The following is a 24,303-nucleotide window of genomic DNA, read 5'->3' on the forward strand; positions in this document are numbered from 1 at the left end:
CACTTTAATAAAAGTCATTGGCTGGGTGACAGCTGGTTTATGTGCTTCTGTCTGCCAGAATATTCTACAGCAGTTTCTCCACTCCAGTCCTCGAGGGGCCCCAACAGGTCATGTTTTCAGGATTTCCCTCAGATGAAATGGCTGTGGTAATTACCAAGGCAGTGAAACTGATCAAATCACCTGTGCAAAATAATGGAAAGCCTGAAAACATGACCTGTTGGGGCGCCTTGAGGACTGGAGTTGAGAAACACTGTTCTACAGTAAGGCCATTGGCCTAAAGTGTCATGGCAAATGAAATTTGAAAAAGAAAGTGTCCTAGACACTAAAATGATTTCAGAACACCTAATCCGATCTGTTGTCAGTGATTAAAGTGGCTTTTTATGAACTGATATATGCCACAATATTGATTATCACTTTTTTCCACTGTACAGCGGTTTATGTGGCTGTGATGAGGAGTGGAGATGTTGTTCTGTCTCCCACTGCAGCAAAATGAGAGAAAATGATCTCCCTCCCTGATTCTCCACCTCAGAGATAGTAATAGAAGGGAAAGAGAAATAGTCACAATATGATGAGGGAGCAGATGAATGTCACTGCTTGGCAGTAGAATCACCCTCCTCATTCAGGTTTTATGTATACATATATATATACATGTGTGTGTGTGGGTGTGTGTGTGTGTGTGTGTGTGTCTATATAAATATACAGTATATGTAGTATATACAAGGAGTCTTCAAAAAGTTTCCACACTTCTGTACAATATATATATAACTAAGTTTAATAAAAGTGTGGAAACTTTTTGAAGAACCCTTGTGTGTATGTGTATATATATATATATATATATATATATATATATATATATATATATATATATATATATATATATATATTTATTTATAGGGAACAATATATCACTATACCCCCTATGGCTTATAAAGTTTGGGGACCTTTGTCCCCTAAGAAAGTCCTAGTGCTCAGAGGATCGTGTCCTTTATATTCCCTGGGATATAATGTGGGTATATTCTCATACTAGACCTCAGTATATTTTTATCCTGTATGTGGACAATAACAATAATAAAAGTCCTATCGAAGAGGGTCCATGCATGAATAATTGTGTTTTTATTTATATCAGGACATTCCTGTGACAATTGTACCAGAGTGTATTTGTAAAGCCATAAATACATTTGGTTACTACAAGTATCACAGGAATGTCTTGATATGAATAAAAACACATTATTCATGTATATTTCCTCACCAATATGTCTTTAATTAACAATTCGTTTTATTTTTAATTGTTATTTTTCCTGCTTTCCCTGCTTATTTTATTGAAGAGAATTTTACTCTTCACTTCCAATACACATCATGGCCATTCACTGCATATTCCATTCTTTTATTCTCAGCCAGAGAAAAGAATTACAATGGTTAATAAACAATTTATATGTGGTGAATAGCCATGATGTGTAAAGGTCAGATTGCACCTTGTTAAATGGACACATAAGGAAACAAGCAGTGCTTGCCAATATTAATTGCAAATATTAAAACCATCATGACCTCTATTTTTTAAATCTGTTCCCTATTACCTCAACCTTCTGAATATCTTGGCTTTTTGTATTATTATTTTCTGTATTTTGTAAATGTTATTAAAGGTTAAAGCAGAGTTCCACCCCTGACATGCTACATTTGGCATGTCATTTTTTTGGGGGGAGCGGATACCCTCTTTTTAGAGGCACCCAGCTTCCACTTCCTCCCGGGCTCTGTGGCACTTGGAAGAAAGTTCCCCTCCCCTCCTCCCTCTGTGTAATCTTCTGGGACATGTCACAGGTCCCAGAAGATTGCCCAGCCAATCACAGCATGCAGCATGGCTTGCACATGTGTAGTGCATGCCCGGCTGTGAATCTACAGCCTGGCACCCACAATCACAATGCCGGTGCCAAGGAGAGGAGGGGTAGAGGAGCAGGGCTTTGTTTGCCCGCATTGCTGGACCATGGGACAGGTGAGTGTCTGATTATTAAAAGTCAGCAGGTACACTTTTTGTAGCTGCTGACTTTTATATGGGTGGAACTCCACTTTAAGAATTTTCAGAATTTGAATAAAAAATATCTACTTTTTTTTAGATTCTGCTACCAGCCAGTATTTCTGATTACCTGCACATTAGTCATATGATGACACTCTACTACACTGGTGACAGCATGTTAAAAACAATTGTGATTTAGATTTTTTTTTAATTTCTTAATTTTCCAAAAAAAATTGGCAAAAAAATAAAACTTGACACTAAATAACTTGGACTGTCTACTGATGCAGGAGCAGTGATTTTAATGATGCTTAAAACAACCCAAAAAGGGGCCATTTGGGGGGTATTTGTACTGTCTTGGCATTTTAGCAGACTACATGTTGCCCTAAATTTATGAAGAAAGATTATTTGTTTGCAAAATTTCATAACAGAAACTAAGAAATGTGTGGGTTTTTCTTCAAAATTTTCAATATATTTTTTTGTTTATATAGCAAAAAAAAAATTGTTATGATTAAATACCACCACAAGAAAGCTCTACATGTGTGGATTTTTTTTTTATTTCATTTGGGAAGTTTTGCCTGACCGCACAATTGCCAATTGAAGTAGCACAGTGCTGAATATCAAAAAATGCCCTGGTCATTAAGTTGTTAAAACCTCCCAGAGGTCAAGTGGTTAATGGACTTATAATAGCGGATATCAGACAAATCTGTGGTTGGTTTTCTGCTTGAAATTGTTTTAAAAGGTAAGTTATCCCAGTGTTAAGACAGTGCAGCAAAGGACCTGGTGAAGGGGGAGTCTGTCTGACCATTAAAATGTGTTGTTGTTTTTTCTGCTATGAACCAGTTTTATCAATAAAAGCTTTGGCTGTTTGTTTGGTGCTCTCATTGGACTATATACTGTATATGTTTTTATTGTTGTCTGTGTCCCTGCAAAGAAGTTTCACCTTCCCTGTTTGTCCGGGTGGCCATTGTCACAGGACATAAAATGATGCAAAATGTTAGGCCTCGTACACACGGCCGAGTTTCTCGGCAAAACCAGCAAGAAGCTTGCTGGGTTTTTTTTTTTTGCCGAGGAAACCGGTCGTGTGTACACTTTTCAACGAGGAAACCGCCGAGGATCTCGTCGGGCCAAAAAGAGAACATGTTCTCTATTTCCTTGACGGCAATGGGAAAATTTGGCTCGCCGAGATTCTCGGCGGCTTCACAAGGAACTCGACGAGCAAAACGATGTGTTTTGCCTGTCGAGTTTCTCGGTCGTGTGTACGAGGCCTCACAGTTGGTGCCAGGAAAGGAGTTTAGAGGAAATCTTGCAATTTGGGGACACCTGTTTCTATATTAATGTCAGCAAGAAGAAAATTCCAGAATTTTATATATATTTCCTCTCACTTCCTGTTTCATCCCCAGGGCAGAAATGAAATGTAAATCTCCCCATTGGTACACAGGCATCAATAAAGGAAAAATACAACAAAGTATATCTGGTAAATTAGAAACTATGAGATATCTTGAAACATTTTGTGGTTATTTAGTTTACTTTTCTTTTTTTTTAAGATTTAATTTACTGTCTTGCTTTTAATAGAATAATTGCAAGTAAGCTGAGGAAGGTGAAATTTTGTTTTTTTTAGAATTAGTAATATGCAGTTTACCAAGAATAACATCTCCTTCACATTACTCACACTTCAGTCTCACTTGTTATTATCTCTGCAATGTTTTACATAAACTGCTTAAAGATAATTATTTTTATATTTTTATATACCAAGTAGTAGTTAACTAGAGCTGAATGTGACTAACTATGACTAGATATACTATGACCTGGATAAATGAGATGCTCCATAGACATTATTTTTGTATAGTGGATCTTTATAAACAGTGCTTTCAAGATTGGGTTATTTTATAACACTTTGTTATAGTCACAATAAAATGTACCTTATAGTATTCACAAGCTAATTTGGCAAGAGCAGGGCCTAATTCCGAAGTCTCCTGAAAATGAATGACATATGTTAGAGATTAATACATCCAACACTATTAATAAAGAAATGCATTGTAATAGTACAGGGTATAGATAGTTTGTTTCACAAGAAGAACTTTTGAAATGAATAGAGCTGATTTAGAAAAAGAATAGAGACTGTTTACTTAGAATAGTGAAGCTTAGTAAAACGGTGACACTGTTCGCTTCAATCATGCAATCACAATTCATTAAATATTGTGTGTATTAAACGTGAATACAATCTTTCCCTATTCACTTTACTAAGTGAACATCCTCTCTATTCTTTAGTTCAGTGACCTTGTAAAAATGAGGACTTTTATATAAAACAAACTCAGCATGACAAGTTACAATTAAACATACAATATATCTGTAGATGACAAAAATGTAATACAAGATAAAAGATTGTTTAACAATATCAAGCAAAATGCAGGTGTAATCAAGAACAGTTCTATGTCATAGGATAGCTGGACCCTATAATCCATTCTACATTCCAATCTTAGAATAAAATTAGGGGTGATATAACAGTATGATTTAGTGTTTGAGAAGTTGTACTGGATGCCACTTACCCATACAATGCATTACCTAGATTCCTATTCAACTAAATTTAAAATAGCGGTCTCTACCTTGTCTTGATGACAAATTCAGCAAATAAAAAAGATCTAAAAACAATTGTTTTCTTGTATGTTAATTACCACTTTACCTTTAGTGCTAGTGCAAGACAATTTCCACCTTCTGGGTTAGAAACTTTGTTTTTACATGCGCCATCTAGAATGCAATGACAAAATACAGACATAGTTTAATACTACCGGAAGACCCTTAAAAATGTGTCCACATTTTTCTAGCAATATAATAAAAATCTGATTTAATGATCAATAGTGCTTACCTTGACAGAAGCTCAGACCAAACAGTGCAAAAAGCAGGATGACCTTCATTGTACTGTTTCCTGGTTTCAGCTCAGTGTATGATTGCCTGTACATCTCAGCTTCTCTTATATACTCGTTAAATTCAATGACAACATTAAACACATGACCAAAAGCCACGCACACTGACACGTGTCCTAGACATCAAAAAAACATTCATGCTGATGAAACATCCAATCAGATTTGTTGGCAGCAGTTTAAGAAAACAAGCAGTGCAAGACTAAATGTAAACATTGAAGACAAAATTACATTTTTGTTTTAATTCTGGTTCCTACTATCTCATCTTCCTGCACATTGTGGCCTTTAAAAATAAATAAATAAATTGTATGGTAATATTATTAAATGTTAAGAGTTTTCTATACCAGGCTAAACCATTTGTCTTAGCACTTTCTTTGTGATGCAACCAGACTTAATTTCTATATTTTATAGGGAAAATATGAGGGGGTCTGCACTGATGGAGGGGGTTTATTCTGAGGGGACGTCTGATATAATGGAGGGGGGTGGTTTGTCCTGAGGGGGTCTACACTGACCAGGGGGGGTTATCCTGACGGGAGGTTTGCACTGACAGAGGGGGGTTATCCTGAAGGGGGTCTGCACTTATTGCAGGGGTTTATCCTGAGGGGGGTTTGCACTTATTGGGGGGTTTATCGTGAGGGGGTCTGCACTTATTGGGGGTGGTGGTTTATCCTGAGGGGGTCTGTACTTATTGGGGGGTTATCCTGAGGGGGTCTGCACTGATGGACGGGGTTTATCCCGAGGGGGGTCTGCACTGATGGAGGGGGTTATCCTGGGGGGTTTATCCTGAGAGGGTCTGCACTTATTGGGGGGTTATCCTGAGGGGGTCTGCTCTGCACTGATAGAGGGGGGATGCACTTATTGGGGGGGGGGTATCCTGAGGGGGGTATGCACTGATGCAGGAGGGGTTTATACTGCAGGGGGTCTGCACTTATTGGGGGTGGTGGTTTATCCTGAGGGGGGTCTACACTGATAAAGGGGAGGTTATCCTGAGGGGGGTCTGTACCGATTGAAGGTGGGTTATCTTGAGGGGGGTCTGCACTTATGGAGGGGGGTTATCCTGAGGGGGGTTTGCACTGATGGAGGGGGGTTTATCCTGAGGGGGTGTCTGTACTAATGGAGCGAGGGTTTATACTGAGGAGGGTCTTTACTGATGGAGGGGGTAGTTTGTTCTAAGGGGGGTCTGTACTGATGGAGTGGGTGGTTTGTCCTGAGGGGGAGTTTGTACTGATGGAGGGGAGACACCAGCTGGTGAACATTGGAAATACTGCCAACAGGTCTGGGAGCCACAGTGCCACCAGCAGGTGATCCAATTCCTGACAGTCCACACATTCCTCAACCTTATGTAGTCAACATTGGTTCAGGTGCTGGCTGTCAGCGCTGCCTGCAGCCAGGCTAGCTTATGTTTAACCACTTCAGCCCCGGACCATATTGCTGGTACACTTTTTGCGATTCGGCACTGCGTCGCTTTAACTGACAATTGCGCGGTCGTGCAACGTCGCTCCAAAACAAAATTGGCGTCCTTTTTTTCCCACAAATAGAGCTTTCTTTTGGTGGTATTTGATCACCCCTGCGGTTTTTAGTTTTTGCGCTATAAACAAAAATAGAGCAACAATTTATAAAAAAAAATATATTTTTAACTTTTTGCTATAATAAATATCCCCCAAAAATATATAAAAAAACATTTTTTTTCCTCAGTTTAGGCCGATACGTATTTTTCTACATATTTTTTGTTAAAGAAATATCGCAATAAGCGTTTATTGATTGGTTTGCGCAAAAGTTATAGCGTTTACAAAATAGGGGATAGTTTTATGGCATTTTTATTAATATTTTTTTTTACTAGTAATGGCGGCGATCAGCGATTTTTATCCGTACTGCGACATTATGGCGGACACTTCGGACACTTTTGACACATTTTTGGGACCATTGTCATTTTTATAGCGATCAGTGCTATAAAAATGCAATGATTACTATAAAAATGCCACTGGCAGTGAATGGGTTAACACTAGGGGGCGAGGAAGGGGTTAATCATGTTCCCTGGGTGTGTTCTTACTGAAGGGGGGGTGGGACTGACATGGGGAAATGACAAATCGCTGTTCATACATTGTATGAACAGACGATAGGTCATTTCCCCCCCTGACAGGACCGGGAGCTGTGTGTTTACACACACAGTTTCCGGTTCTCGCTCTGTAACGAGCGATCGCGGGTGCCCGGGGGTAGGGGCGAGCGGGGGGCGCGCGCCTCCGGCGGTGCGCACGCGCCCCTAGTGGCTGATTCGCGAGGTGACATAGATCTACGTGACCTCGCGCAGGGGAGCCGACCTGCTGCCGTATAACAGTTATAAGGCGGCTGGTCGGCAAGTAGTTAAAAGTTGTGATAAGGTAGCCACTACTGTCACAGCTTGTTACTTCAGGAATAACAGAATTGGAGGCATACATCATGAGAGAGGATCCTGCCACCATCAGGAAATGCAGGAAAGAGGCTCATATGCCTTGTACACACAACCGTTTTTTCCTACGGGAAAACTGCTATGAGAGTTGTTCGTCAGAAATTCCGGCTGTGTGTATGCTCCATCGCAGTTTTTCCGACGGAAAAACTGCCAGACAAAAAAAGAGATCAGGATCTCTTTTTTCCCATCAGGCCAAAAATCAGAGTGGGAAAACCATTCGTCTGTATGGTTTTCCGACGGGCAGAAAACCGCGCATGCTCAGAATCAAGTATAAGACGGGAGCTCTCTTTCTGGTAAAACTAGCGTTCGTAATGGAGATTACGCTGTAACGGACTGAAATGCACGAAGACTAAAAAGCGCAAATCGTCTCTTGCCAAACTTTTACTAAAACAAGGATCAGCAAAAGCAGCCCAAAGGGTGGCGCCGTTGCAATGGAACTTCCCCTTTATAGTGCCGTCGTACATGTACGTCACCCCGCTTTGGACTTTTGTCTGAGTGTGTGTATGTAAGGCAGCCAAAAAGGAATTCTGTCAGGAAATCCGTCGGATTTTTATCCGACGGAAAAAACGGTTGTGTGTACTAGGCATAAGGCAGTATATGTTCAGAGTTCTGCATGTTATGCTCACACAGGGATGGCAATAGTAGATCAGTCATTTTATTCTTTCATCAGGGATCCAATAGGGTGGCCATCCAATTGTGTTTTTTTTTTCTCTTTTATACACCAAATTCTGGGGTCTCTGTGCAGGAATTTACAAAATAAATAACCTATTTTGCACAATCCCTGAGTCTTCAGTGTCACTGAGTTCAACACTGTCCTTAACGGTCTCACTACCCATCAGACAACTCCTGACTTTGGGAGGGATGAAATATAATCTCAAAGTTTGCCCATTTCTTCCTCCTACTCCTTACCACCATCATCCCTACTCTTCTTCTTCTCCTCATATTCCTCCTGCTGCCTCTGCCTCATAGGGAGGAAGGCAATTGGGAAACGATCATTCTGGCCCCAAAACAGCAGCAAGTTCTTCTCTTCCTCCTGCTGCTGTGTCTCCAATCTATCAGGCCACAGAGTTTACACTTGCTACACATCTCATATGATGAGCCACTTACAGTACATGGTGAAAAGAATCCCCAGCTCCCCAGAGTAGTGGCGTCCCTAGGGTTGGTGTCACCTGGTGTGGGAAAACATGGTGTCACCCCCCACAATATATTTTTTTGTTTCTTTTTTTAAAAGTTTTTTATTAAACATAAAAATAATTAACATATATAATGGACATAAGACAAAAATCGAATCAGCCGGTATCAAATCAAGATGATGACAAATGGTAGTCAATGGTTTCAGAGAATCAGATCAGAACAGTTAGAGGTACCTATGAGCTCATCAACTCATAACGTGTGATGACATTATAAACAAATCATGCAAGGTAACCCAATAACAGAACCAAAAAAGGAAATCAAAATAAAACAACAAACATAATTTCAGTCAGTCTTGGAGTCTAAACAAGAACCAAGGGTTCCATTTAGCATCAAATAAGGGGACAGAGTTGTGAATGAAGGTATGAAATATTGTTTCCGACAACATCATTTGATCTACACGTGCAATAACCTGAGCAAATGGAAACAAGGTCGTTTTCCAATGGGCCACTGCATGGCAATACAGATTGAATGGATCAATTTCATAAGAGGTTTGGGGGTATCAGGCAGACTTTGAAATAAGAGACAGTGCTTGTGAGTCAGAGCCATGGGTCCACCCGCCAATTTGTCTATCAACTCCAGGGCCTCCTTCCAGGTAGCTTGTAACTTCTCACAGTCCCAAAATAGGTGCAGGAAGGAGCCCTGGTAAGCGGAAGAGTGGGAGGTCTGCTGGTACATTTTACTTAGGCGCAGGGGAGTGTAGTACCACCTAGTTAATAATTCAATAGCCGTTTCCCTGCCTGTCAAAGACTTGGTACATTTACGCATGTTTTGCCAACCCTTCGCCCAATCCAAATTCTCCTCCCCCAAGTTAAGATCCTGCTCCAACTGGGATCTATATTTCAATATGCGCTGTTCGTTAACTGACAAAACTCCCGAAATTAGGCCCTTTTATCTGGGGGCTGAATAGCATATACCCTCAAAAAATGTGTTAGAATCAGATACTGGTGAAGCATAGTGATGTTGAAAAAAATGACGGATTTGGAGAAAGTGGTACAATTCCCCTGCAGCGATATGATGATGAGTTTGTAAATAGGAGAATGTTACAAAGTTTGAATCTAATAGAAAGTCATCCAACTTAGTCAAGTTGTAGTCCACCCAGATCTGAAAATATGTCGGGTGATCATATGCCAGGGGGAATCTAGAATCTCCAAGAAATGAGGCTCTGTGGGGGGTCTGCGATATGAGTATATATGTTAACTTATAGTCATCCCACAACTTCAACCCAATCGCCACTATTGAGTTCTCAAACCGGACTTAGAGGGGTTTGAGGTCCATAAAAGTCCAGGAAGGTATAGGGGTGAGATAGAATCTTGTTCAAACCTAACCCATCGGACTATGGAGTCAATAATATTCCATTGGGCTTGTTGAGTATATCTACTAGCTAAATAATAAAGCCATATATGGGGGACCCCCAGGCTACCTCTTATGGAGAAGCGGTACAGAATGTCTCTAGCAAACCTCGGGGGTCTATCTTGCCAAATAAATCTGTTAAAATGGGACTGAAAATTAAGTAGATACGTTTTTCAGAGTCTAATCGGTAGGGAGTGAAATAGGTAAGGTAACTTGGGGAGAATCATAATTTTGAGGGCTGTAACTCTGCCTAAGAAAAAAATATGGAGTGGGGACCAAAGTTTGAGCAATTGTTTCAATTTAGATATCATCTGAGGATAATTGGCCTCGGAGAGTTTGCCCCACAATATTTTTTCCCGTATAACACTGCATATAATGGTGATAGTAGTGCTGTTAACCACTTGCCGACCAGCGCACGCACTTTTACGTCGGCAGAATGGCACGGACAGGCAAATAGGCGTACAGACACGTGTGTGCCATCAGGACCCGCAGGACCCGCGGACTTTTTCCGCGATCGTGTCACGGAGCGTCAGAATGGGGGGATGCCTGTGTAAACAAGGCATCTCCCTGTTCTGCATAGTGACAGGACACTGAGCATCTGCTCCCTCTCATCAGGAGCAGTGATCAGTGGTGTGTCACAGTAAGCTTAGCCCCCACACAGTTAGAATCACTCCCTAAGACACACTTAACCCCTTCCTAGCCCCCTAGTGGTTAACCCCTTCTCTGCCAGTCACATTTATAGCACTGATCACTGTATAAATGTGAATGGTCCCAAAATAGCGTCAAAAGTGTCCAATGTGTCCGCCATAATGTTGCAGTCACAATTAAAATATTTTTTTTAGGGTGCAATTGACTAAATGACCACTAGATGGAGTTTCCGTTTTGTTTCCATATGTGTCATTATTTAAGACCCCTTTCACACTGAAGCGTTTTTACAGCATTTTAGCGTTAAAAATAGCGCTATTAAAACGCTCATAAAACGCTCTCAATGCATCTCAATGGACCCTTTCACACTGAGTCCTGCAAGCAGCATCTTTGGAGCAGCCTTTGGGCGCTGAAAAAAATGCTCCAAAAACGCCACTCTCCATTGAAATGAATTAAAAGCGCTGTAAAAACGCCTTGCCCTTTCACACTGAGGCACTGCAAAAACGCCCTAAAACGTTAGGGTCTTAGCGGAGCTTTACCAGCGTTTTTCGGGCGCTGGCAGTGTGAAAGAGCTCTGAAAGCACTCTGGCTTTCACATTGGGATTGCAGATGAGGCTTTGCCTGAATAACGCTCGAATAACGCTCAAATAACGCTCGAAAAACACTTGAATAACGCCCGAAAAACGCCCCAGTGTGAAAGGGGCCTTAATGTAGCCATTTTAATACATTATTGATGTTATCGTTTTAATCACTTTTATACCTATATCGTTATATCATAGACCATTAGATGTTATCAGTTTTTATCATTCATTAGGATTTTTTATGGTTATATTGAAAATGATCTAGGGTGCAATATTTGAGTTTGACCACCAGATGGAGTGTCTGGTCTGTCAGTCCCTATGTACTTAGGGATTTTTAGGATGATATTATTTTATGAGCATAATATGTTTTTAATTCTTTATTAACACATTGGTTCTAAATGTAATCTGATAGGCCTGTTGTCATTGTGTCATGTGTTACCATGACAGCGCGGCCGCTTAAAAGTCACCCTTCTACACCACGGCTCCATACCCTATGATTAAGTGGCGTGAACAGCCACATAATGCGTAAGGGGGGTCAGGGAGGAGAGCCAGTGGTGACATCATTTCCGCTCGCGGAAACGATATCACACTATGGAGCCCCTTTTTGTCTCATTCTGTCATTGAGAGCCTTCACCGCACGCTTAAAGCGGGGGTTCACCCTAAAAAAAATTTTTTTCTAGCATGCCATCAAGCATACTAGCGCGATCTACAGTACACCTTTCTTTTATTTTTTGGCGCAGTACTCACTGTTTACTGCCGTAATGAAGTTTCAGACTCCCCGCGGGGAATGGGCGTTCCTATGCACAGGGAAGATGATTGACGGCCGGCTATGGCGCGTCACGCTCCCCGAAGATAGCCGCAATAGGACTTGCCTCTTCACGGCGCCTGCGCAGTCAGCTCCGATGTCTGTGCGCAGGCGCCGTATAGCGCCATGAAGAGGCAACTCCTACTTCGGCTATCTTCGGGGAGCGTGACGCGCCATAGCCGGCCGTCAATCATCTTCCCTGTGCATAGGAACGCCCATTCCCCGCGGGGAGTCTGAAACTTCACTACGGCAGTAAACTGTAAGTACGGCGCCAAAAAATAAAAGAAAGGTGTACTGTAGATCGCGCTAGTATGCTTGATGGCATGCTAGAAATTAGTTTTTAGGGTGAAACACTGCTTTAAGGTGTTTATTGCTGCTGCTGAGGAGTTGCTTCTGCCATTGTGGGATTAAAGAGGCTTGATTGCAAGCCAGCCAAGGTGGGGGGCTGGGGGAAACAAGGTCACCTGGATTAGAGCACCTGCACTTTTAGGATTATTTGTGGATGGTGGAATATTTTGCACGTCATTGGATACTGGAAAACATACCACACAGAGACTCACAGCTGCACTTTATATTTATTACATGATAACTGTATTTGCATTGGGATCATTTCCATTTTTATTCACGTTTATTTTACTAAATATTGTTCACAATTATTTAGAGACTAATTCACTGGAATTTTTTTTTACATTTTACACGTCTATTTATGCCAGCTGTACTTTACCGTTGTCAGCTTCTTTTTATCACCAGCGATATTTTGCACATTTGCTGATTTTCACTGTGGATTTTATACAGCACTTTATTTATATATTTATTTATTTGCATTTATCAGTATTAATTTATTTTATATAACGTATTATTATTAAGTTATTAGTAAGCGCCACAAAAACTCCCATTTTTACAAAAATCGCTGATTGCCGCCATTACTAGTAAAAATAAATTATTAATAAAAATGCCATAAAACTATACCCTATTTTTTAGACGCTAAAACTTTTGCGTAAAGCAATCAGTAAATGCTTATAGTTTTTTTTGCCAAAAATATGTAGAATACGTATCGGCCTAAACTGAGGAAAGAAATATTTTTTTGGGGATATGTATTATAGCAAAAAGTTAACAATATTTCTTTTTTTTTTAATTGTCGCTCTATTTTTGTTTATAGAGCAAAAAATAAAAACCGCAGAGGTGATAAAATACCACCAAAAGAAAGCTCTATTTGTGGGAAAAAAAGGACATTGATTTTGTTTGGGAGCCACGTCGCACAACCGCGCAATTGTCAGTTAAAGTGACGCAGTGTCGAATCGCAAAAAGTGGCCCGGTCATTTGGCAGCCAAATCCTCTGGGGCTGAAGTGGTTAACAACTATCAATCAACTAGCACATTTGAATAACAATATCATATGAAAATTCTAAACCTTAAAGCAGAACTGAAGTTCCACAGTAAGAAACAGCAAGCAGGCAGGCTTTTATTGAAGAAGAAGCACTCAGAAGAAGAATATTAATCTTTTGGCTCCACTAAGTAAGGGCTCTTTTAGAGCTGGCAGCTGGGGGATGGTAAAAACAATCAGCTGGGCTGTGGTTCTCCACCCACCCATGGCTGCCAACCTGAGCTGTAACATAATAGCTGGACAGAGCTGTATACATGCTGAGGCTGTGGCACTTCACTTTGCAGCTGTGGCATTTTTAACCTCTTCATGACCGCACTATAGCTGAATGACAGCTACAGAGTGGTCGCACATTTTTGGGAGGGCATCTATTGACATCCTTCCATGATCGCGTTTCCTGCACGCCCCCTACAGTGCACATCAGCAGGGATATGTGATCCCTGTGTACTTCAGACACAAAGATCACAGATCAAGGTAAAGAGCCAATCATGGTAGCTCTTTACCATGTGATCAGCTGTGTCCAATCACAGCTGATCACTGGAGGGAGGAGAGAGTAGAAAGCTCTCCTCCAGCAGATGTTCCAGCCACTACTATGCAGTATGCTAATCTCTCTCTAGCTGAATGACAGGGGTGATGGCAAGCAGCATTACTCCTGTCATTCAGGCACAGACAAGCTCTCAGTGCACCCCTCTGGCGGGTGTCACCCGGGAGTAGGGTGACCACATTTCCAAACTACCATGCAGGCACACCCCACTTCCCAAAAATCAGCTTGTGCTGTAACGAATCACAGCACAGTGATTGGACACAAGAGGCGGGAATTATGACTTCTCCAATCACAAGCAGGGGGTGGGGATTGTGCTCCTCAATGCATTCCCGGCCAGGGCAAGTACTGTCAGTGAGTAAAGCGGTAATGTGACGGCCTTTTTTGGGGGCATCAGATTGGCCCGGGGGGGGGGGGGGGGGGGGGGTAGCTGTGTCAGTTTCATTCCAGGACACTGTTTTGTCCAGGAAAGAAGGTGCCTGGGTCAGACCTGCAAAATGCGGGACTGTCCCGGGCAATTCGGGACAAGTGGTCACCCTACCCGGGAGCAGTCCGCACTCCCATAGCAATGCCCCTGCCCCAGAGCCTGTCCCTAAATTACACAGGTACTCATTCATGGTGGTTCAGCATGGGCAATTTATTGTCACAGGATGTGGGGTGTCAGAGATAAGGCAGTTATCAGGCAGTTTGTGTTGGCTGAATTTCCTGCACTGCATTGCAGTTTGTGGCGACCACAAAACATTCTGGCCTGTTAAAGGACCACTTGGAAGCTTGAGTATCTAATGATGAACCACTACATAACCAGCCTGAGGACATTTGGCAGTCAAGCTATGTGTGTCATTTTCCCTGGTGAGGGGAAGCCAGCAGGATAGTGCTGTTATTACACACAACCTTGCCTTATTGAATATGGCATAGGGTCAGCCAACTCTCAGCCTGGGCCTGGCCTACTGTTTATTTCCCCCCAGTCATACGAGCTGCAAAAAAAAGCATAGTAATTTTTAACCTAGGATATTGCAAATGCTCTGAAGTGCTTTTAAAGGACTACTGTCTCCAAAGAGCCAGAGGAAGATGCCTCTGAGGAGAAGGGACTATGCTATCAACAATATAAAAGACACAGGGCAACACCACTAACTTCAGCATATACCCCCATCATGCATCCTCCCTGGCTGCCAGATGATTGGCCCAATGTGCTATGAAGGATTTGAAACATCCCTACCCATGCTTGTTTGAACACATGTTCATAGTTATGTGTACTCTGCCACTGACAGCATGGTTGGCACAGACACATTCCATGTGCTCATGGAGGGCAGGGATAGCCTACCAGGCAAAATAATGAACAAGGGATGCTTGTGCATGACCAAGATCATTCTCATGCAGCAAGTTAGTGATTAATTCCACTATCTTGAAATTGACAGTTTTCAGGGCTAATGCCTCGTACACACAACCAGTTTTCCCGGCAGGAAAACTGCCATGAGAGCCTCATCAGCGCACATCAGTGAAGGAGAAAAATTACTTTTTTACAAAATTTACTGACAGAAACTAAGAAAATTTTTTTTGTAAAAAATAAAAAACCAGCAGTGATTAAAGCGATACTATAGGTACACTTTAAAAAAAATAATCAAACAAACATGTCATACTTACCTTCAATGTGCAGTTTGTTTTGCAGAGTGGCCCCGATCGTCCTCTTCTGCGGTCCCACAGCGGCTCTTGCGGCTCCTCCCCGCAATAGATAACCTCCTCTGGGAAGCTCTATTCCAAGGAGGTTACCTTGCAGGCGTTCTCCCATGTCATACAACCGACGTACATAGACCCTGCTTCCCGGCGGCTGTGTCATTGAATTTGATTGACAGCAGCTGGAGCCAATGGCTGTGCTGCTATCAATCTATACAATGAAGAGCCTAGAAGCTGTGGGGAGAATGATGCGGGATCGCGCCCACAGAAGTTTGGGGCTCAGGTAAGTAAAACGGGGACTCAGGGGGGCCGGACAGTGCAAGGTGTTTTTTAACCTTAATGCATAGGCTTTACAACCCCTTTAAATACCACCAAAAGAAAGCTCTATTTGTGTGAAGAAAATTCTAAACATGTCACATAGTTACAGTGTAGCATTACTGCTTAATTGTCATTCAAAGTGTGACAGCGCTGAAAGCTGAAATATGGCCTGGGCAGGAAAGGGGTGTAAGTGTCCTTTTATTGAGGTGATTAATAAACTCTAAGGTTTTGTCTATACATCAAGCCATACAGTAATGGGTATGAGAAAATGTTCTCAATGTGCAGGGGTTAACCAGTTGCTTTAACTGACAGGCATACATCTCACAGGGTGTGCCATAATGGAAGCCGGACTTGCTAACAAAAAAATACATTAGTCTTTCAGACGTGACATTTATATTATAAACAAATAAAATGAAAAATGCCTACAGTATTTGTTTTAATCAATGTTCTGTACACAAAATGTTAATGAGAAAGACAAGGAAGGGTGTCTTGCTGGAACATGAAGGATATAGAAGTTACTTCAATCAGGGTTCATTTGGCATCAATAATATGCATCCTGGAGAGACTCTGGCAGAGGCCATCACAAAATTTACTTTTGTTGCATCAGACTTTTATAACTGAGAAAAAAGTTCCATTATTATATAGATGACAAAAGAAATGACCAGATCTTACATTTAAAATAAAAGTTTGTGAAAGAAAAATAAAAAAAGTCACCAGGGGACCCCTACTGCCTTGTATACAACAGTTGTCATTCCCCAGACTTGTCATTCAGTGAGTGACAAGCGAATGAGTGGGTGATGACAGTGATGGCATCTTTCCTTCTTTTGGTGGGACGTTGCCTGTTGGGCATTGTGCTTGGCATGGATCTGCATCACTGGATAACGTGATTGACAATGTATTTACGAGGGACAGTTTTTGTGGGGATTTTTATTTTTTTGATTAAGGACTTGTCAAATACATGAGTGTCTTTATTTCTAGGGCTTCAACTTTTTTGTGACTGAGTAGGGGTATTATGTAGCCCAAACTCATTTAAATAGGGGAAGAAAATATCTGGGTGCCCCCTTATTGTTAAAAGTGGCTTACAGATTCTGATAATCCTGTCTTTAGACCCTCAAAATCATCATCCAGGGTTGTGATTTAGAGGTCCTTGTACTCAGCAACATGGTGAGGGCATATGGCCTTGTATGGTTCAGGAGGGTGAGGAGCACAAGCTTGTCCCTCTCCCATTTCCTAGTCAGCCAGGCTGCATGCTCAGATTAAGGGTGTGGTATGGGTTATTTTAGGGAGGCCTCACACTCCTTTTTTGTGTGCGGTACCCCCTAAAATCCATACCAGACTCTACGATTTTTTTTTAATTCTTGCTGTAAGAGGTGCTACAGTTAAAATAACATTTTTCATAAGAGAAAATTTTTACAGTTTAAGCCCTTGTTCACAGTTCCAAATCGCATGACAAGTCGCAACCAATTGCCTGCAATGGAACCAGTCATATCGCCGTGACTCATGTCACAGCAATGATGAAAAAGGTTCTTGCACTACTTTTTTTTTTCGATTTCATTGTGACATACATAGACTTCTGTTAAATGAATTTGCAAGCATTGTGTAATATGTTCATTTATGGTTATGACTGTCAATATCCTGCAGAGTCCATTTGCTCTTTCATGGGACTGGTTACTGTTATAAAAAATGCTTATTTGTATATCCCATACTGATGTCATTTTTGTGATGGATGTATACAACATGGTTTTTGGAGTTGTACGGACTACTATACTGTATGCTGTTTCTGTGGTTAAGGTTGTAACAGTTGTATATATTGTTGTATACTGTATACTGTATAAATTGTTAAAAGCAATAAACAGAATTTTCAATGAAATCGGCAGAGCAAATCTCACTGATCTGCAGCTTTGAAATTGTGCTGAAGTAGGACAAAGCCACACCACTGTCAACCAGATCTAAATTGCCAGCCAATGAAATTCATTGCCAGCTTCTTAAAAGAAAGTACACAGACCCCACAAAGCAACCCCAAACTACATATCAGACCCTTGGGGTAGGGTGACCAGACATCCCCAGTTTCAGGGGACAGTCCCCTGATTGAGGACACTGCCCCCGGAACAAGTCTGTCCCTGGTTTTGTCCCCAGATTGGATTTAATAGGGGTCAGGGGCAATTTCAAAGACAATCAGTGCAGAATTAAAATAAAAAAAAATTAGAATTACACCCTCCCCCCCTGCTTCGCCGTGCCTACTAGCATAGGGGGGTTGTATTTTTCCCATTATCTGTGCCCCTTTCTGATGATCATGTGCTGGTCGGAGCGGAGGGAATATTTCTTCAGTTTCGGGCGCATGCCCATTCAGCTTCTCTCGCATGTTCTTCTGCCTTGGCTCAAGTCCTGGCCATTCACCTGCCTATCTCCTTGCCTTCCCTGGCGGAGTGATCTTCCTCTGCTCCCCATCCAGTAGTAGCCGGGGCCCAAAAAGTAAGACTTGAGAGGCTGTGAGGTGGGCGGCGACGGGCAGAGAGTCGCTGATTGTTGCCATTACTAGTAAAGAAAAAATATGTCCCCGGATTTCATTTTAAAAATCTGGTCACCTTAATCTAAGGTCACTGTGTAGGTGGGGCCTAGGCCCATGGTACCCAATCAGGGAGAGACCACATTATTAACTGCCAATGGTTTCTGCAGTTGACAGTGCTGCTGGGAAGCCCCACATTCCTAATTCAGATACTAGAGTGTTTCCTGTGCATGCATGGTCAGCTTTGAATTTCAGCTGGTTCCCCCAAACCCTCGGGGTGTCTCCAGGGGATTCTGCACAGGAACAGAGCTACCCTAAAAATCAGAGGTTAAGGAGATATTAAGTGGAAAATATAAAGAAACAACAAGAGAAAAAAGTATATTGCTGTATGTTATTTGTGAATGGAGGGTTTAATATCACCCTGTCACTACTTTAAAAAAAAAGCAAATCCTTTGCAACCTGTAAAATAAATCTAGTGCAAGTTTTTTTGGTTGGTGGGGAGCACAATCTTTAGTAACCTTTAGTAAAGTGAAGGATGCTGCTGTACTATGGGCTGTCGGATACCTGCTCTCCAGCTGGGTGCTGTGGTTCAGCATACTGGAGTAGCTAATGTAAGAAGATATAGAAGTAGGCAAAGATTTTCTGTCGCCAGACCATTCATTTTTTTTTTTAAACTATCATCCCATAAGATTAGATGTGCAATTGAAGTATATGGGGCATTTTTACCTGTAAAAGTCTCCCTTGTGTAGACATACAGAGGCCTTGAGACTGCCACCATCTTTAAAGTCAAGTGACACTCTATTCTCCCCCGCCCCGGGCAGCTACATAAAAGGTTATATAGAGAGGTGAGGAGAGGGATCTTGGCCAGCACAGACCATAGTTAGACAATCTCTGAAAACGAGAGTGCTATGATGTGCAAGGAGAGGGGGGTGTACTAGGAATTTACTTTTCCTGAAGAAATCAAACTATCCAGCCAGTTAAAAGGCATATTGTCACTGAGAGAAATGGTTTATGGAAAATAAAAATACTTCAACTAAAAATGTTAAATCTTTGATCTGTCTGTGCTTTTACCTGCACGTCTTTAACTGGGTGACAGGGTCTCTTATTTCTAAACCAGATTATTACTTGGAGAAATAATACAATAAAATGTTCTGTATATTCTAGGAAGTCCCAGCAGAAGCGTGTTGTCTTAGGCATCAAACGTTGTGTGTTCTTCATGCACCTGTGATGAAAGTCAAACTTTGCTGACGGCTCTTCCTGATAACTTCTGTACGTAGTAAAGATGCCTTATTACATTGTCTGCCAAATGAATCCAGCTGCCAATTCTTTCTTCCTCATTGCTTTCCTTGCACAGAACTTTGTGTACGGTAAATCCTACAAAACAAACCCCACAGGCTTTTCCTCATAGGGGCAGCAAAGAAAAAGTCATATTTAGAAGATTAATGAATTTGTTGTTTTGCACCAGATCCAGATTCACCTGCTTTGCACCTTGTGAGCTCAGTGTTCTGACCCATCTACAATGCACCAAAAAGATTTAAGCATTGGAATAAGAAAGTTAAATTTATGTACAACAATATATGAGTTATGATGTAAATTCCAGTTTCTAGTTATCAGTAAAATGTCATCACTGATAATGTGCTACTGCACCATCTTGTGGATTTCTAGCCAAATGCATGTACTGTTATCATTAAAACTTAAAGGAGTGTTCCAGGCATTTTTAATGTTTATTAAAAGTCAGCAGCTACAAAAAGTGTAGCTGCTGGCTTTTAATAAACATACTCTCACCTGCTCCACGTTCCAGCGACACGCCGGTCGGAGCTCCGCTCCTCTCCCCCCCTCTCCGGCCGGCGTCCTCATTGTTACTGTGGACACCCGGCCGTGACAGCTTTCCGCTTCACGGCCGGGCACTCACTGCGCATGCGCTAGCGGCGCTGCGCTATCTGATTGGACAGGCGATCGCCTACAGGGAGGGGCCACCAAAAGGCGATATGACGTATCGCCTTAGCAGCCCCTCGGCGGAAGGAGGAAGTGGGACAGGATGTCCCACTCCTCCTGAAGCCCCCACTCCCCCCCAAAAAAAATTACATGCCAAATGTGGCATGTAAGGGGGCGAGGAGTGGATTAGGCAGAAGTTCCACTTTTGGGTGGAACTCTGCTTTAAATGCTGATAATAAATGCACCATATGGGACTGGGTCTATTTTTTTTTTTTACACAACTTGACCCAAAATTCACACATTTTTCTAACTGGTTTCAAGTGAGAAATATGTGATTCCTGGGTGACAGTTTTATGAATCTTTGGGGTAAATCTCTATAAATAGGCCTAATGGTGTAATCTTGTGGAGTTTTCATAAAGTGTATACATATTAATAAATCAAGCTTTACATTGCTAATACATGAAATGCAGCAGTACATAAGATGATTTATTTAAGAACAATATGAGTGACTCTAGTGACTTTCTAGGCTAGCATATATTTTGTGGCTAACCTGCTTACACACTATAGGTGTAAATTGTGCATAAAAACAATTAAACCAATCACAGATCAGCTTGTATCCCGCCTGAGCATCCATGACAATACAAGCAAGTTTATGGTTGTTGTTCTGCTATGTTTTAGTGAATGCTTCCCTTATGCCGCGTACACACGATCGTTTTTCGACATGAAAAAAACGAAGTTTTTTTAAAAATGTAATTTAAAATGATTGTGTGTGGGCTTCACATCATTTTTCGGGTTCTGAAAAACGACCAAAAAAATTTCGTACATGCTGCATTTTTTAACAACGTTTTAAACTATGTCGTTTTCCGGGTTGTAAAAAATGATTGTGTGTGGGCTAACAGGACGTGAAAAACCTGCGCATGCTCAGAAGCAAGTTATGAGATGGGAGCGCTCGTTCTGGTAAAACTACCGTTCATAATGGAGTAAGCACATTCATCACACTGTAACAGAAAAGCGCGAATCGTCTTTTACTAAAACGGAATCAGCTAAAGCAGCCCAAAGGCGAATGGAACTTCCCCTTTATAGTGCCGTCGTACGTGTTGTGCGTCACCACGCTTTGCTAGAGCATTTTTTTTAAGCGATGGTGTGTGGGCAACGTCGTTTTATTGATGAAGTTGGAAAAATCTTTGTTCTTCTACATGCTGAAAAACTTTGTTTTTTTTCATGCCGAAAAACGATCGTGTGTACGCGGCATAAGATCTGGGCGGAGGGTGCAGTTCCAGACAATGGCACCTCTTGAGCATTCATGACATCCATGACAATGCAAGCAAGTTTATGGGTGTTCTGCTAATTTTTAGGTATCGCTTCCCGTAGAGCAGGGCAGAGGATGCCATTCCAGACTATTGCACTCTGCATGAGTCTTACTGCAGATGTCCACCGTCAACCCCCCATTGAGTTAAATCTGGAGCTCTACAATCCCTGCTGCTGTTGTTGTTTTGTTTGTTTTTTGGAAGGTGCAATTGGCCTTTAAAGTGGAACTTTGGTCAGAAAATTAGGTCCTGCTGGATCACTTCAGGCTGGCCCCTTTTGCGGGTATAGCTATGTAAAATATTATAAAGTGGATATACTGTTTAAAATCCAGTAAGGCTACAAAGAAAGTTTTCCTCTAAATGGGACTTTGAAGGGCAGTACTCCTCAAAAGATCAAAGCATGAATATAAAAAGTAGTGTTTTATTAGAAAAAGTAAAAGATGGAAGAACAGTATGCAAATTCACATAGGATGCATTTACAATGATGTGCAATGATACAAGACAGTTGGAAAATCACTAATCTGTGTTAATAACAGAGATGATTCAACGCATTTCGAGTTAGCGATATTAGTTCTCTTCTTCAGAGAAATGACATGCTTGATGCATGCCAGGCCCTTGTCATGTGGTATTGAACTGTTAAAAGCCTCCATTTCGATGGCCACCAAACTGAGGTGGAGGGAATGCACAGACCATCGATATTTTGTAAAAGGTGCATAGTGTCACGTAAATAACTATGTAAATTTGTGACATAGGGGTGTAAATGTCCATCCACAAATTTACTTAATTTTTCACTTATTGAGCCATTGTCTGATATGATGGGTCTTCCCGATGGACGGTGCATCCTCTTATGGAGTTTTAGTAGGGAATAGAACGTTGGTGTGCGAGGTAATTGGGTTCATACGTAGTCCAATTCTGATTTGGACAGAATGTTGTCGGCATATGTGTGATCCACTATATTGTAGAGAGGTATGTTTAGTGCTTACCCGATCTGCGGTTCATTGTGCTTCAATATTGTCAGTTGGTTTAATGGAACATTCATCTTGTGGTACATTAAGTGGGTCCAGATAGCGGGGCGCACTGTTCCGCCCATCCAGCTGTTACTCACTCGGCGCACAGGGGCCACCCGCATCATTCCATGAATGCGGTGGGCCCCCTGTGATTGTAGCCGATAGCCAGGTTAGCTTGGTTGCCATGGCTCCTGATGTGCGCCGCGGGCCGCCATCATCGCCGTCACGTCAGATCCGGCCCTCTCTTTCCCGATGCATGAAGCTATCACGCCCCGCCTGGCATCCACTGGATTCCTGATGTCAGTTCCACCAGAAAGTCAGAGCGGAGGCGATTTCACACGTCGGGGACTCAGGGGGCACTCCCTGATCCCTGGCCCCTTCCCACACCCTCTATAAGATTGTATCACTCGATCCTAAACACCCATATAAATGGGCACCCTCTCCAGTCTCAGTCACATGCTGCATATTCAGATCAGACCCAACTGTACAGGGACCGAGCCAAAGCACAGGTAATCACATAGATCATATAAGGCACCTGAGTTCTCTGGGGTGTTAATGCCACATATACATATATTTGCAAAGACTATTACCATATGAAATGTGCATGTCATGCATGATATTTTTTGCACTGATGGCACATCATTGTAAATGCATCCTGAGTGAATACTTTGCATACTGTTCTTCCATTTTTTTTTATCTTTTGAGGAGTACTGCCCTTTAAAGTCCCATTTAGAGGAAAACTTTCTTTGTTTGTAAAATCCAGTAATACAATGCCCCACCTTGCTCAGCACATTGTCAGCCGATCTCTGATTTTAAGTACTGTGCTAAATTTGTAGAGCCCAATCTGCTGAAAGCCTAAAGATGTACTGCTGCTCAGGGGCTCTGGCCTTCAGAAAAATGGCAGCCACCAGCAAGAAAGAAACAGGAACAATGCTGGGGGCAATTTAAAGCACACACTGATTTTGGTAGCATAATTATTAATGTGAAATGCACTGTATGTTCCTTGCTAAAGAACATTATTGTATCAAGTTTTTATGGGTAAAGTTACACTTTAAAGAGTTCTCATATCACCTTTATAAAGACTGCTTTACACAATACCTTGATGTGTTTCACATAACTTTATGACAGTAGATTATCTAATAGAAGCAGGAACCACATGCTTAGTTCACTGTTTTGCATACTAGCCGTGCGCCTGTGTGAAGGAAGCCTGCAAACAGTGGGATTCATTTACTAAACCTGGAGATTGCAAGATCTGTTGCATTGAAACAAATCAGCTTCCAGTTTTTTTTTCAAAGCATAATTGAACAAGCTGACTGGCTACCATGCAGCGCTGCACCATATTTTGCACACTCCGGCCCGGATTCAGAAAGGACTTACGACGGCGTATCTCCAGATGAGGAAAACTTTCTTTGTAACCTGTCTGGTTTAGGGATACGGGCACTATCTCCTACTCCATGGACTAGCACTATTTAGCAAATATACGGTATATACGGCAAATATACGGTTTAAAATCAAGTAATTCACTGCCTCACCCTGCTCTGCACATGCTCAGCGGATCTCTATTTTTAAACACTGTGCTAAATTTGTAGAGACCAATCTGCTGAAAGCCTAAAGATTTACTGCTGTTCAGGGGCTCTGGCCTTCAGCAAAATGGCAGCCACCAGCAAGGAGAAACAGGAACAATGCTGGGG

At 41.8% G+C, this 24,303-nt stretch overlaps 2 protein-coding genes across 2 annotated transcripts in view; one reads left to right on the forward strand and one right to left on the reverse strand.

The window, feature by feature from the left end:
* LOC120945796 (ranaspumin-like) overlaps positions 1-5,049 on the reverse strand; it is a 36,828-nt gene extending 31,779 nt beyond the window's left edge. Inside the window, exons 1-3 of the mRNA XM_040360206.1 lie at positions 4,872-5,049; positions 4,689-4,753; positions 3,928-3,981 (exon numbers count right to left, since the gene is read on the reverse strand). Coding sequence (XP_040216140.1) covers positions 3,928-3,981; positions 4,689-4,753; positions 4,872-4,965 — 213 coding nt within the window. The 5' untranslated portion in view covers positions 4,966-5,049. The remainder of the gene's footprint in view (positions 1-3,927; positions 3,982-4,688; positions 4,754-4,871) is intronic.
* Positions 1-24,303, forward strand: part of LOC120945794 — a 67,079-nt gene that overhangs the window by 17,403 nt on the left and 25,373 nt on the right. The window lies entirely within an intron of this gene.

This window comes from Rana temporaria, chromosome 7 (genome assembly GCF_905171775.1).
Source record: "Rana temporaria chromosome 7, aRanTem1.1, whole genome shotgun sequence".
Taxonomy (NCBI): domain Eukaryota; kingdom Metazoa; phylum Chordata; class Amphibia; order Anura; family Ranidae; genus Rana; species Rana temporaria.